This window comes from Euprymna scolopes, chromosome 29 (genome assembly GCF_053919585.1).
Source record: "Euprymna scolopes isolate OS-2025 chromosome 29, ASM5391958v1, whole genome shotgun sequence".
In the NCBI taxonomy this organism is placed as follows: domain Eukaryota; kingdom Metazoa; phylum Mollusca; class Cephalopoda; order Sepiida; family Sepiolidae; genus Euprymna; species Euprymna scolopes.
The window spans coordinates 39091521-39104443 of NC_136510.1; the positions used below are offsets into that span (position 1 = coordinate 39091521).

At 34.6% G+C, this 12923-nt stretch overlaps 2 protein-coding genes across 4 annotated transcripts in view; one reads left to right on the forward strand and one right to left on the reverse strand.

The window, feature by feature from the left end:
- LOC145252603 (BBSome complex member BBS2-like) overlaps positions 1-12923 on the reverse strand; it is a 114752-nt gene that overhangs the window by 100935 nt on the left and 894 nt on the right. The window contains exon 1 of one of the 2 annotated variants that reach the window (XM_080112301.1): positions 10316-10447. The exons of the other annotated variant lie outside the window; for it this stretch is intronic. The gene's annotated coding sequence lies outside the window, so the exon portion shown is untranslated. Of the gene's footprint in view, positions 1-10315; positions 10448-12923 lie in introns of those variants that run through there. 2 annotated transcript variants of the gene reach the window in all.
- Positions 4814-12923, forward strand: part of LOC145252604 (uncharacterized protein KIAA2013 homolog) — a 161003-nt gene continuing 152893 nt past the window's right edge. The window contains exon 1 of one of the 2 annotated variants that reach the window (XM_080112303.1): positions 4814-5306. In XM_080112303.1, the coding sequence (XP_079968429.1) occupies positions 5164-5306 (143 nt within the window). In that variant the 5' untranslated portion in view covers positions 4814-5163. The remainder of the gene's footprint in view (positions 5307-12923) is intronic. The other variant, XM_080112302.1, reaches the window with a different exon arrangement.

Genomic DNA, 12923 nt, shown 5'->3' on the forward strand with positions numbered 1-12923 from the left:
TTCACAACAAAAATTCTTCTAATCACAATTGAAAAGAGCTTTCCTTTCTTCCAGTCAGGCAGATTTTTCATAAACGGTTTTTTTCCAAAGAAAAAAAAAATCTCCGTCCATAGAATACATTGCCACGAAAAGGCTTCTCTGCATACTACAACAGTTGTTTTTAAATTCAATGTCAAAAAATACTTGTCATAAACCGTCTCTATAAGTAATCAAACTTTGTTCGTTCTATTTTATTTGAATTCTTCAGACTAACAATTCTCATCTTGAGTGTTATTCTCACAACATTTCGGTCGATGTAACTTCCGACCTTCTCCAGGTGTTTAGTTAAAAATGAAGACAAGAAAGAAGTCTCATTCTAACATTTAAAAGCAACTTTATTGGTTATCTTTGTTAGTAGGAATATAGGAGAGAAACGAGTTGTATAGAAAAAGGGTTAGTCATTGAAAGTGTTCTTGTGTGAAAACATAAATGAAATATTAAACAGGCTTGTTGAAAGAGAGAAGAGTTCAGTGCATACGTGTTGAAGTTAGTAGTAGGAACATGCGTCCATGTTTGGACGAGGGCAGTCCTGTAGCACGAGAAAGAAAGTTTGTGTGTGTACTGCATGTAGAAATAGCCATGTTTGTATTCATGCTAGCCCGAGACCAAGTGGCCCGGCAAGGTTGTGCACCAATGGAGAGGTGTGCTGTCAGCAAGAACCAGGAAGAAAGAGAGAGAGTCTGTTGCCAGTTTCATGTTTTTTAAGAATTCAGGTGATCGTTCATCCCCCTCTCAGTACAGGCCAATAAGTCTCCTGTGCGTCATGAGTAAGTTGCTGGAATCTGTGTTAAATAGAGAAGTAATCAACCATCTCAGCAAAAATAACCTTCTTAGTGATACACAATATGGTTTCCATTCTGCTAGATCTACAGCAGATGTGCTTACAGTTATATCTCATAGGATTAGCGAATCTCTCGACAGAGGCAACCTTTCTAGGGCAATTGCTCTTGACATATCAAAGGCCTTTAATAGGGTATGGCATAAAGGTTTACTTCACAAGATCTCCAGCTATACCATAGCTGGAAATGTCTTCCCAATTATTAAATCATTTCTCTCTGATAGATTCATAAGAGTAGTAGTTGATGGGCAAAAATCAGAAGCTCACAGTATAAATGCTGGAGTCCCTCAGGGGTCCATCCTGGGCCCAACTCTTTTCCTGATCTACATTAATGATCTTACAAATCACATCCTTACATCATTCGTAGACATTTTTGCTGACGACACTACCATCTATGGTAGCACATCTAAGACAGTAAATGACCAAGTTCTCTCCGATTCTCTCTTCTCTGATCTTGATCACGTTGTACAATGGGGAAAGGAGTGGCTGGTTACTTTTAATGCATCTAAAACCAAGCTTCTATCTTTACATCATCAACGTTCTGATCCCCATCTGGCATCAATTAAAATGAATGGCTCTCGTCTTCAGAAGGCCTCAAGTTTTGACAGGCTTCTGGGCTTGACCTTTACTCCTGATCTTAAATGGAATACGTACATCAAATCTGCTGCCAAGGCCACTGGAAAAATGGTCGGATCCTTCTATCGATCCAGTAGATATCTCACTTCTGATGCAATTCTCTATCTATATAAGAGCCAGATACGTCCAAGGATGGAATACTGTTGCCACATATGGGTAGGAACTGCTAGAAATGACTTGTCCTGCCTTGATAGGATTCAAAATAGACTTCGTGGCCTGGTGGGAGATGTCCTTTTCTCTTCGCTACAACCTCTATCTCACAGAAGAGATGTTGCGAGTTTGTCTCTGCTTTATCGTTATTTTCATGGCAAGTGCTTGACTGAGCTTCAATCTATGGTCCCTCCTCCTCGCCAAACTTTCACAAGAAACACTAGACTAGCTGAAAACATTATCAATAATTTTCCCCACTCTTTATCTGTGCCTAAACCTAAACATAGATTCCATGATCAAAGCTTCTTTCTTAGAACTGCACGCCTGTGGAATTGTCTTCCGTTTTCCTGCTTTCCAGCTGTCTATTATATGGTTGTCTTCAAGTCCAACGTGAACAAGTTTCTGATGGACCGTTCCACTTAAGTTAACAAATTTACCGAACTTCCATTATTATTGATTACTATATTGTCCTTTTGACTACTCTACACTCTTTAACCCTTATCCTTGATTGGCCTATCGGCCTTGATAAGTGGTGACGCCTATGTAAAAAAAAAAAAAAAAAAAATACAGTTGCTCACGTAACTGAGAGCTGACTTCTGATTGGATAAGCCAGGAAGAAAGTGGATTCAAAATGTCCAGCTGTGAGAATTCGCTCCTGCTTGTGTTTGTTGCGATTTTCGTCTGCTACAGGTGTATCTTGTTGAACTTGGTAATTATTTCTGTCAAACTCATAAATCTGCACATAATTTCAAATGGAAACCTTTACTTAATCCAGAGGGTTAGCATACTCTTGCTCTGTCAGCCATGACCGGGTAGAAATCTTAAGCAATTGACATGGTGTTGCTAGTCTCAGTCTTTTCTACAAATGCTATTATGGCATATGTTCCCCAGAATTGTCTGATCTATTCCCTGCTTCCTTTGTTCCAGCTTGTTTGACTCGCTGGTCTAGTGGTCTCTATCAATTCGCTGTTTTGATACTTCATTGTAATACAGCTTCCTATTCCAGTAGCTTCTTTCCAAGAACTGCAAGGTTATGGCTCGCTTTTCCTGCTCACTCTTTTACTTCTACCTGAAGCTTTGACCTTTTAAAGACTAAGGTCAATAGGCATCTTCTGTTGTTATGATAATCATCTTTCGTTCTTGTTAATTCCTTACATCAAGTGGCTTCATGCTTTCTACTTAAATATAAACACAGATTCCATGAACAAAACTTATTTCCCAGAACTGCCCGCCTTTGGAACACTGTTCCACTGGCATGCTTCCCGGCTAAATACAACATGGTGGCCTTCAAATCTAATGTAAACAAGTTTATGTAAAGCATCCTCATAAATAATCAAATTCCACCCAATTTACATCATTAACGATCACTTTCTTAACACCTTACACTCATTAACTCTTATCCTTGAGTGGTCATCGGGCCTTGATAAGCGGTGATCCCCAAGTAAAAAAAAAAAAAAGAAAAGAGATTTCCATAAAAAAAAATGGTATTAAACCTTTACTCTCCAGTAGAGTGATACTTACAACTGAATTTCACTTAGTACTTTATTCATTGCACCACAAATCCTTGTCTACAAATACAAATTAGCAATCCTCATCTCAAAAATTCAGAAACAATTTGTTCGTTCCTTGCATCATTTTCAATCTTCTCATAATATTCTTCATCATTCATTGGATTTTTTAACTGATAATTCATTCATCTCATTAAACCTTATCCTCGAGTATCTTTTAGCCTTTATATGTGATGACATGTCAGAAAAAAAAAGTGGATAGAAATGAAACAGCAGTGGAGTTTTGGAGTGGATACTGTCTAAGCATATTTCTTTTTAAGTTCTTATTCAGAATTTCGTCTATATTAAAAAAAAAAAAATTAAGAAATCTGCATGATGTACGTACCCATGACGAAACAAAAATATTATTCTCTAAAAATTATGTTCATTGATCAAGTAGTTCTACTTTTAACTAAAAAATCAAATTTTATGAGTAAGTGATAAGGGACTGTCTTGCATCGCCATCTTGAAGAAATAAAGGGAGATAACGCAACAATAATCCAAACTTGCGAAATCAAATTTGTAATGCCTACGAGTTCCCATTAATTGGTCAAATTCGCTGTAAAATGATTTTCCTTATAAAAATAAAACTGCCTTGATCAATTTACGTGATTTTTTTTAATATCATCTTTTCATTTTGTCACGGGTATGTACATCATAAAGATTTTTTTCTCTGTATATATATATATATATATATATATATATATATATATATATATATATATACTAGCAAAAGTACCCGTCGTTGACTGGGTTCAAAAACAGCCTACAGAAAATGGACTCTGATTTATGAAAGTATGATAGCTTATGAAAAGGAAGGGTTGTAAAGAGATAGCTTCGAATTTGGGGGTATCAAAACCAAAGCAAAATATGATGAAAGTAAAAATAAAGTAGATAACCCCCATAATTTATTATACCATATCTGTTCACACTGCAACACTTATCACAATATTATGTGGATCTATATTAAAAAACCTTGTTAAACTTTGTGACATATTTCCATTCTATGGGAGTCAGGCGCGAACAAACACCCCATAATTTTATTATACCATATTTCTTCAAACTGAAACATAATTATCAAAGTATACTTACGCAGATAGATATGAAAAGTCTTTATTAAAGTTTGTGCCTATTTCCATTCTATGGAGACCAGGCGCGAATGCAGACCCCCACAATTTTATTATACCATCCCTATTTAAGTTAAAACATACTTATCAAAGTATTATTATGTACATCTATATCAAAAACACTTGTAAACGTTTTTTTTTTTAATTTTTTAATTTTTAATTTCCATACTTTGTGGACCAGGCAGACCCCACAATTTGAATGAATCATCATTATGCCAGATCAAACATACCCATTCCTGTGTCTCGATACATCTTCTATCATTATATGCGATCAGTTTTCTATAATAGTCAACCATATAGGAGCCTATTCGTGACCAGACACACACACACACACACACACACACACACACACACACACACACACAGACGTTCAGCTTTATTATAGAAGATATATATATATATATATATATATATATATATATATATATAATTTTTTTTTTTTTTTTTTTAAATATAGGGGAAATTCTGGAACGACCACCGTTTTATTTGTGTTTTTCAATAGTGTGTTGCGAGTGATCTCCCCTTGATCTTTCATTAATAAAAAGGAGATCGCTTTTTTTCCTCCTTTTTTAAAAATTTATGATCGTGTATTTCGAGAAGTTTGGAAAGACGAAAAAATAAGGAGACCAAAAAAGAAACAATAACAAAAAAAAAGTAAAATAAATAAATGTTTGTTTGATTCGTGCGAGACATGACTAATCGCGAAGGACAGATCGTTTGCCACGAAGCCAATTTTGCCTGTCGTCGATTTTGCCGATGATTTCTGTGCGTTTGTTATTTTTGTATTTTTTCCTCCTCCCCTGAAAAATAATGGCCGCCCCGTGAAATGCTGGCCGCCCGATCCATGCTCAGATATGGCGTGATTTCCACCCTTCGTTTGATTACGTGCAGGAATATCTTGGGTGCCACTCCATACCGACAGATGTGGGTGAAATCGAAATTACAAGGGCTTTTCACTTTGTTAGCGAGGTGAGACATTTTTTTCTTTTTTACTTGTTTGTAGTTTAAAAAAAGAAAAAACAAAACAAAAACAACAAAAAACAAAACGGACGTAAAAAAAAAAATACGTACCTACACTTTTTATAATATCACTACTTTTCTTTTTAAATGTTTTATTCAGGTTATATATATATATATATATATATTAGATGTGTGTGTGCGCGCATTATTCGGACTACTATTGTCATTTTGGTTTATATTCAGCAGCGTTTCGGCCGATGTAACATACAGTCTACTTCAGGTGCATCCACCCAGGTTCGCCTAGATTCACCTGAAGAAGGTCGGCGATTACATCGGCTGAAACTTATACTATTTTCACCATGACACGTAAGTACGTAATGTTTTAACATGCACTGGCTTAAAGCATTAAGCAGATTTTGCGAGTCGTAATAACCAAAATAAACAGACTTGTTCGAATAATAGTATATATATATATATATATATATATATATATATATATATATATATATATAATCATTCGCAGCTCCAAACCGGGCTTACATATTTTGGGGCAGTTAAAAACGAATATGGTTAGGGTTCCGTCCTCAGGGCACCCGAAAACCCTATAAAACCACTTGATTGAAAAATAGGAGCGATTCTTTAAAATTACCTAAAAATTAATCCACCCTTAAAGGAAGACACCAAGAAAAACTAAGCATTTATTTTGCTATTGCTGTGATTGGTTTTATTTATAACGAAAAATAGAATGCCTTATTCTTTTTTGTGTTGGTCCGTCATTCATGCGCGTGTGAAAACAAACATGGCGATCAGTGAAAATAATGGGGAATACATTGAATAATAAAGGTCCTCATAGCATAATAAAACTACTTGTCGGCGACAATTTTAAATGTGATATGCGTTCAAAACAGATCCGAATACCTTTAAAAATCAATTATTGAAAGGTGAGCCTTTAGTTGGTACTCTAGCGCATATTGACCGATCGCTTAAATTTTGCGACTTCTTTGTTAAAAAAAAAAAAAAAAAAAAAAATCATCAAATCGATGTAAATGTCACCCCCCCCTTTATATAACTAAAAATATAAATTCTTTAAACACGACATTAGCGCACGCACGACGTTGTTTTCATTTTGATTTCGGAGCACAAATGAGATGGAATACTATACACGTTTTATGCAAAAAATCAGAAATGGCATTCTAATCCAATTTAAAGACTTAAAAATTAATTTCGAATACATGTCGGCCGTTTGTTATTTTCTTTTGGCCCTGTCTGTGGTTGGTGTGCGTGTTTCTCGTCTTGTCTGATCTCGTTATTAATACATTTGTATTTTTGTGGTCCGAGATTATTAGGAATGAAACACAAGTAATCTTGACGAATTGTTTACTCGCTCCTAGACAAACTATTTCGTTCGGCCGAATAATCACATCTGAAGTAAACAATTAGTCAATATTACCGAAACCTGTTTCGCGATGTGTAACCATGTTATGCTTACTTAATTCTAATTCATGAGCACTGTTATATAAATAGTGTAAAGATTCTCCAGATTTTTACGTACCCTTTGGCTACAAACCTTGCTTTATCAAAGAGGAAAACTGAAAAAATTGTGTGTGTGTGTGTGTGTGTGTATATATATATATATATATATATATATATATATATATATATATATATATATATATATATTATACTAAAAAAAAAAAAAAGTATTAAATACTCATTTTCATAGCATCGTTTCCATCCCCAAACCGGTTACCTGAGGTTGGTGGTAGGGTTAGGGAAAGGTAAAACTTGCGGAGAATGCTCTGTTTTACGGCTGTTGTAAAAATGGAACGGAAATTTAAATCTTTTTTTTGTTTGTTTGTGCCCCCCCCCAAAAAAAAACGAAAGTAATCGTATTATCTATCACGCATTTTTTTTTTTTTTTTTTTTTAATCTAAAAACCAAATTCGGGTTTGTATTACTGTACACATAGATTCGAAAAAGTTGTCAAAAAAACAAATATATAACAAATTAATGTTATCAAAGGCAAGATAAGTTACTTTTCTACATAACTGGATATATTTTTTGTGTTTTTATTCAATGTAACATGTTTATTCAGCTCGAAAAACATGCAGTGTTTACCGATGTATTGGAAAATTCAAAATGGCGCCCGACTGTCTCTTTAACACGGTAAGTGTGGGAAAAGATGTTATAAATAATAAACTAGACAAAATACTATTAAAATACAACCGAATATATGTCAACTTATGTCACGGTAACATATATTGAGCGAATTTCTAACAGTATTTTGTCTAATTTATTATTTATAATACCTTTTCCCAAGCTTACCCTCTCCGAGAGAGAGTCGGGCGCCATTTTGAATTTTCCAATGCATCGGTAAACACTGCATGTTTTTGTGGGGGATTTATTAGATTGGAGGCTTTCTTTTTAGACTTTGTCTAAAAGGGAGAGACTAGTATTGTTTATTGGAAGGCCTCTTAAGATAAATAATTTAAAATATTGTCAGGTTTTCAATTTTTATTTTGAAATGAAAGTTAAAATAAAATTCCCAATATAAAGTCAAGTAAAAACAACAAAAAAAAACCTGTCAACTCGGTATTTTTAAAAATAGGCCTACTCATGTTTTACTGCAAGAACTGTGACACCGGAGTCGGAAAGTGGGATTGAGAAGTCCGCGCCCTCGAGAAGGGACACTCTGATCTGCAAAAAGCGCCTGAATAGCCCTGTCGGCCTTCCCCGTTAAGGGCACCTCGGGCAATTATAATTAAACTAACCCCCTTCTCAAAGAGAGAAAGCAAAGCCTAGGAGGATGGACCTCTTAGAACTGCACAGAACCAGCGTTACACAACAATAAACGGGGACCAGATCATTACAGGAATGGTCTAACCTCTGTTGATTTTGGGGGCCGGGGATAAAAATCCCTAGCCTCTTCTTATATTGACGTCATTATTTTAACGCCGCTGTAAAACGCCAAGTAACTCTAACAAGTCGAAATGGATTCCTTTGTTTTTAAATTTGCTATCTAGAAAATTGCCAATAAAAGTAAACACCTTTTTAAGCATTTTCAGCAATAGCCAATAAAACAATAGGTTGAAAAAAAAAAAAAAGGTACTCCTGCAGAGAGTGATCCGTGCTGAAATAATGTTATTATTTAAAAAGCCATTCTTAACATGGCGGGGAGGGTATTTTGTATCTATTCTGTACTTTAACCTTACAATTGAATAAAAAAACATAAAAAACTTTAATTAAACGTGGAAATACGAGTTAAAAAATAGCGGGAATCACTCTCTGCATTAGCACCAAAAAATTAAATAAACAATAAATAAATGTTAGCAAAACTAGTGTTAAGGCTGAGTTAAAATGAAAACAAACGTCAGTTTCATCACAGACATGTCGAGCCGTGATAATCGCTAAAAAATCGAAAATTGAACCATATTCTCGTAAGAGACACATCCAATAAATGTCCTTAATCATGTGAAAAGGTAATGTTTTATTAGTATTTTTAAATTTGGAGTGAATATCAAAGCTCAACATGGCTCGAATGAAATCGCATTTTTTTTTTTTTAATTTAGATTTGTTATTTATCTTAGTATCGTTAGTAACTATGCACATCACACCCTTGACAATATTCCAGAAGTAATTTATTTGGGCTGGTGCATCTGCTACTAGTCTCCCACTCCTGGACAAGGTTAAAAAAAAAGTCGCAAACCTTATAGGTCCTGAACTGTCATCTAAGCTTCAGCCTCTGTCCCATCGACGAAATGTTGCATCCCTCTGCGTTTCTACAAGTATTTTAACGGTAATGCTCTGAAGAACTACAAGCATTTGTATTCCCATGATGTAAACACCGCCGATAAACCTGACAAGCAGCTAAATCCCACTCCTATACAGCAGAGACTCCCAGGTGTTGAAAGCCTTCTATTCCAATAGTTTCATCGCCCAATACTGCTAGACTTTGGAACTCCCTTCTAGTATTCTGCTTTCCCAACTGTACTGACATGCAGAATATATATTATTCCTTAATTGCAATTCATTTTTGAGATAAGCATTACATATATTAATTTATTTTTATTTCGGACTATTATTCTCATCTTTATTAGTTGTTGTTTTTCATCTTTTATTGGTTTGTTTATTCACAACGTTTCGGCCAACTATTCCTCTGGCCTTCGTCAGGTGGTAACTGCGACGGATAGGAACTTCGAATCTCCTAACTGCATTCTCAGCCATCACTGCTATCCGTAGTTGTTGTCGTCTCACCACATTTTGGCCAAGTAAACCTCTGGCACGCTTTTGGGTGGGATTGAAACCGCTATCTTCAGACAATGTTCATCTGGAACTGTAGAGATTCAACGTCTCTATCAACTGCGCCACGGGGCCTGAAGGGCGATCAAGGTTGGATTCTTTGATCTTATAAATCCACGTTTATTTATTATCTGATCTTCCATGGTCGGGTCCGTACCGATTGGTATATATATTATTCCTTAATTGGAATTCATTTTTGATATGAGCATTATATATATTAATTTATTTTTATTTCGGATTATTATATTCTTATTATTGTCTGAAGATAGCGGTTTCAATCCCACCCAAAGCATGCCAGAGGTTTACTTGGCCAAAAATGTGGTGAGACGATAACAACTACGGAAAGCAGTGATGGCTGAGAATGTAGTTAGGAAATTCGAAGTTCCTATCCGTCGCAGTTACCACCTGACGAAGGCCAGAGGAATAGTTGGCCGAAACGTTGTGAATAAACAAACCAATAAAAGATGAAAAACAACTAATAAAGATGAGAATAATAGTCCGAAATAAAAATAAATTGACATGTAGAAGTGTAATGTGAACAGACATCTTGCTGCTCATCTCCCTTCATAATATCCCTGCAACTTATGTCCCAGATAGTAGCCCCCTACTTCAAAGTGGCACTGTGCCTTGTTTAGGGTGAAAATTGAATAAATAAAAAAAAAAAAAAAAAAAAAAAAAAAAAAAAAAAAGGAAAGACGAAAATAATAAACAGTACAGACCCAAGAACACTTCCCTGAAGGATCCCACCAGTAATGTCGGCTGAACTGGACACATGACTGTTTATGGACGCATGTTAGGTTCAGTCTTGTAGGAAGTTGGTGATGAAAGGCTATATTTCACTTCTGATGTCGTAACTCTCTAGTTTGCTGACAAGTTGTGTATGTGGCACAGAATCAAAAGCTTTAATGTCCGGATATATTGCATTAATGAGACTTCCACCATCTAATATTTCGGTCCATTCAGCTAGATATGTGAGTAGCTGGGTCATGCATAATCTTTCCAGGAAAAATCTGTTGTTCATCATGGAAAAAAGATTGTTCGTAACCCCATGATTAATCACTTATACTTTGATGATACTCTCCACTGCTTTGCTCGAAATAGAACTTTGGTGCCATCAGATTAGGCTGTCTAAAGATACCGGCTTCCTGACCTATAATGCATCAAACGTTTTTTTCTTTTCCCTTTGCAAAACTATGTCAAAGACAAAACCTCTTCCTTTACAAAACAACCAAACTAAACTCCATGAATAAATATTTGAAGATGTAAAGAACTTGAAGCACAACATTTTCTTTTTTTTTTTTTTTTTTTTTTTTTACTGAATTCTGTATAAAATAACTCAAAAAGAGTTAATATACTGTAAAACAACCAAACCAAACACCATTTGACGATATAAACAACTTGAAGCATAAAAACTTTTCCAAAATTACTGGATTCAGCATTGAATAATCCAATCTATTATTAATTTAGTTATCATTTGATTGACTTTTGTAAAAGCATCCAATTACAACTTTGTTTTTTTTTTTTCTAATTTGAACATTTGATACTTGTACAGTTTAGTCAAGACATTAAAAAATGAAAATATCGAAAAAAAAGGTTATATTGCATGTATCCGTTATGGAACGAAGTTCTCTGAAAAAAAATTTCACTTAATTTCATCAAGTAGTTTTTTTTTTTTATACAGTGAGAAAACAATTTATGATATTGAGCAAAAGGTTTGATTTTTAGGAAGAAAAGCTAGAATTAAAGATGGTGAGGGAGTATTGGCGCTTTACATGGAGTTATCTCCCCGTAGCATCTTGTTCAGCAAATTTCATAATGGCTGACGCGCTCTCATAAGAACATGTTTTTTCGCTGTGAAAAAAACCTACTTGATCAAATTAAATGAAATTTTTTTTTCGGAGATCTTCAGTCCAAAACGGATACGTACAATATAACCTTTTTTCGATATTTTCATTTTTTTTTGTCTTGATTAAACTGTACAAGTGGCGAACATTTTTATGCACTGATTCTTTAAAGTTTTTATATTTACATTATCCACATTAAAATCTTCCATCGCATATAACTGTGAAAAAATATATTAAAAAAAACAAGCCGAGCATGCAAGGTACCCTTCCACGAGTGAAAAATTTACTTTCACCATGACTAATGTTTGTGCAAAATGTAAAAAAATCCAAGGTGTGGTTATTGAGAAAAGTGCGAACAGATGAATGATTTTGGGTCAATTTTACTCCTATAATATGGGGGCAACCAGAGTTATCCCAGAAAATCTGTTTTGGCAAAAATTTACTTTCACCATGACTAATGTTTGTGCAAAAGTTTTAAAAAATCCAAGGCGTGGTTAATGAAAAAAATGGGAACACACGAATGGACGAATAGGAGTGAATTACTAGATCCAATCCCTCCTTTGTCGAAGGACCAAAAAATCTGTGTCATTCTTAGTGAAAACTATTTTACTAATTAGTCGTCTCCATCAGTTACTAATTCTATTACACTCAACTTCACTTTACAGTTTTCCGACTTCAACTTCGTGAATGCCATAATATATGGTTTTGTTCCTTCAAACTTTTGCTCTAAGTCTGCCATTTTTGTAATTATATCAACATTTAAGATCTTTAGTCCACACTTTTTAAAACTATTTATGTGGGGATGGTTCATTATCTCGCTGGCTCCCGTCTATTATATAAATCTCACCTGTCTGTTTAAATGTATGTATGTATGTCTGCCTAAAACTTTTGACAGGCGACGGATTTTCACGAGATCGGTATCGCTTTGAAGCTCGACCCTTCGGACGACAAATATAAAAAAAATTAGCTAAAAAAATTCTAATTTTTTTTTTTTCTTTTAAACAGGTTTTGGCGGGTGTTAATTAACACTTAATTACCTAAAATAAATAGAATCCCATGTTTTTTTTTTTTTTTTTTTTTTTTTTATTGCTGAGGATGTTAATTTACGAATTTTCCAAATACTGTTTAGCAACTATTTCCTTCTGGTATCACTGTTAACTTACTGTTATCTCAGCTGACATTTTAAAACCTGATATCAAAAATGTATATCGCAAGAGTAAACAAAAAAGCGACCTTTGTCAACCTGAACCATATTTAGAAATAGTGGGCAGTTATTACTAAAGGTAATATGCATATATAGATATGAAACACATATCCCATTCTCACTTAAATATAGTTGAACTACATTTTAGTTCTAAACCAAAGCCAAAAGTGTAATTTTATCTATGTATGTGATGAACAAAAGCAATTGTCTTGCTTAACTCTGCCCCCTCCCCTCCTCAGTCAAAAGAACACAATATAAATTATTTTCTGCCCTATATTA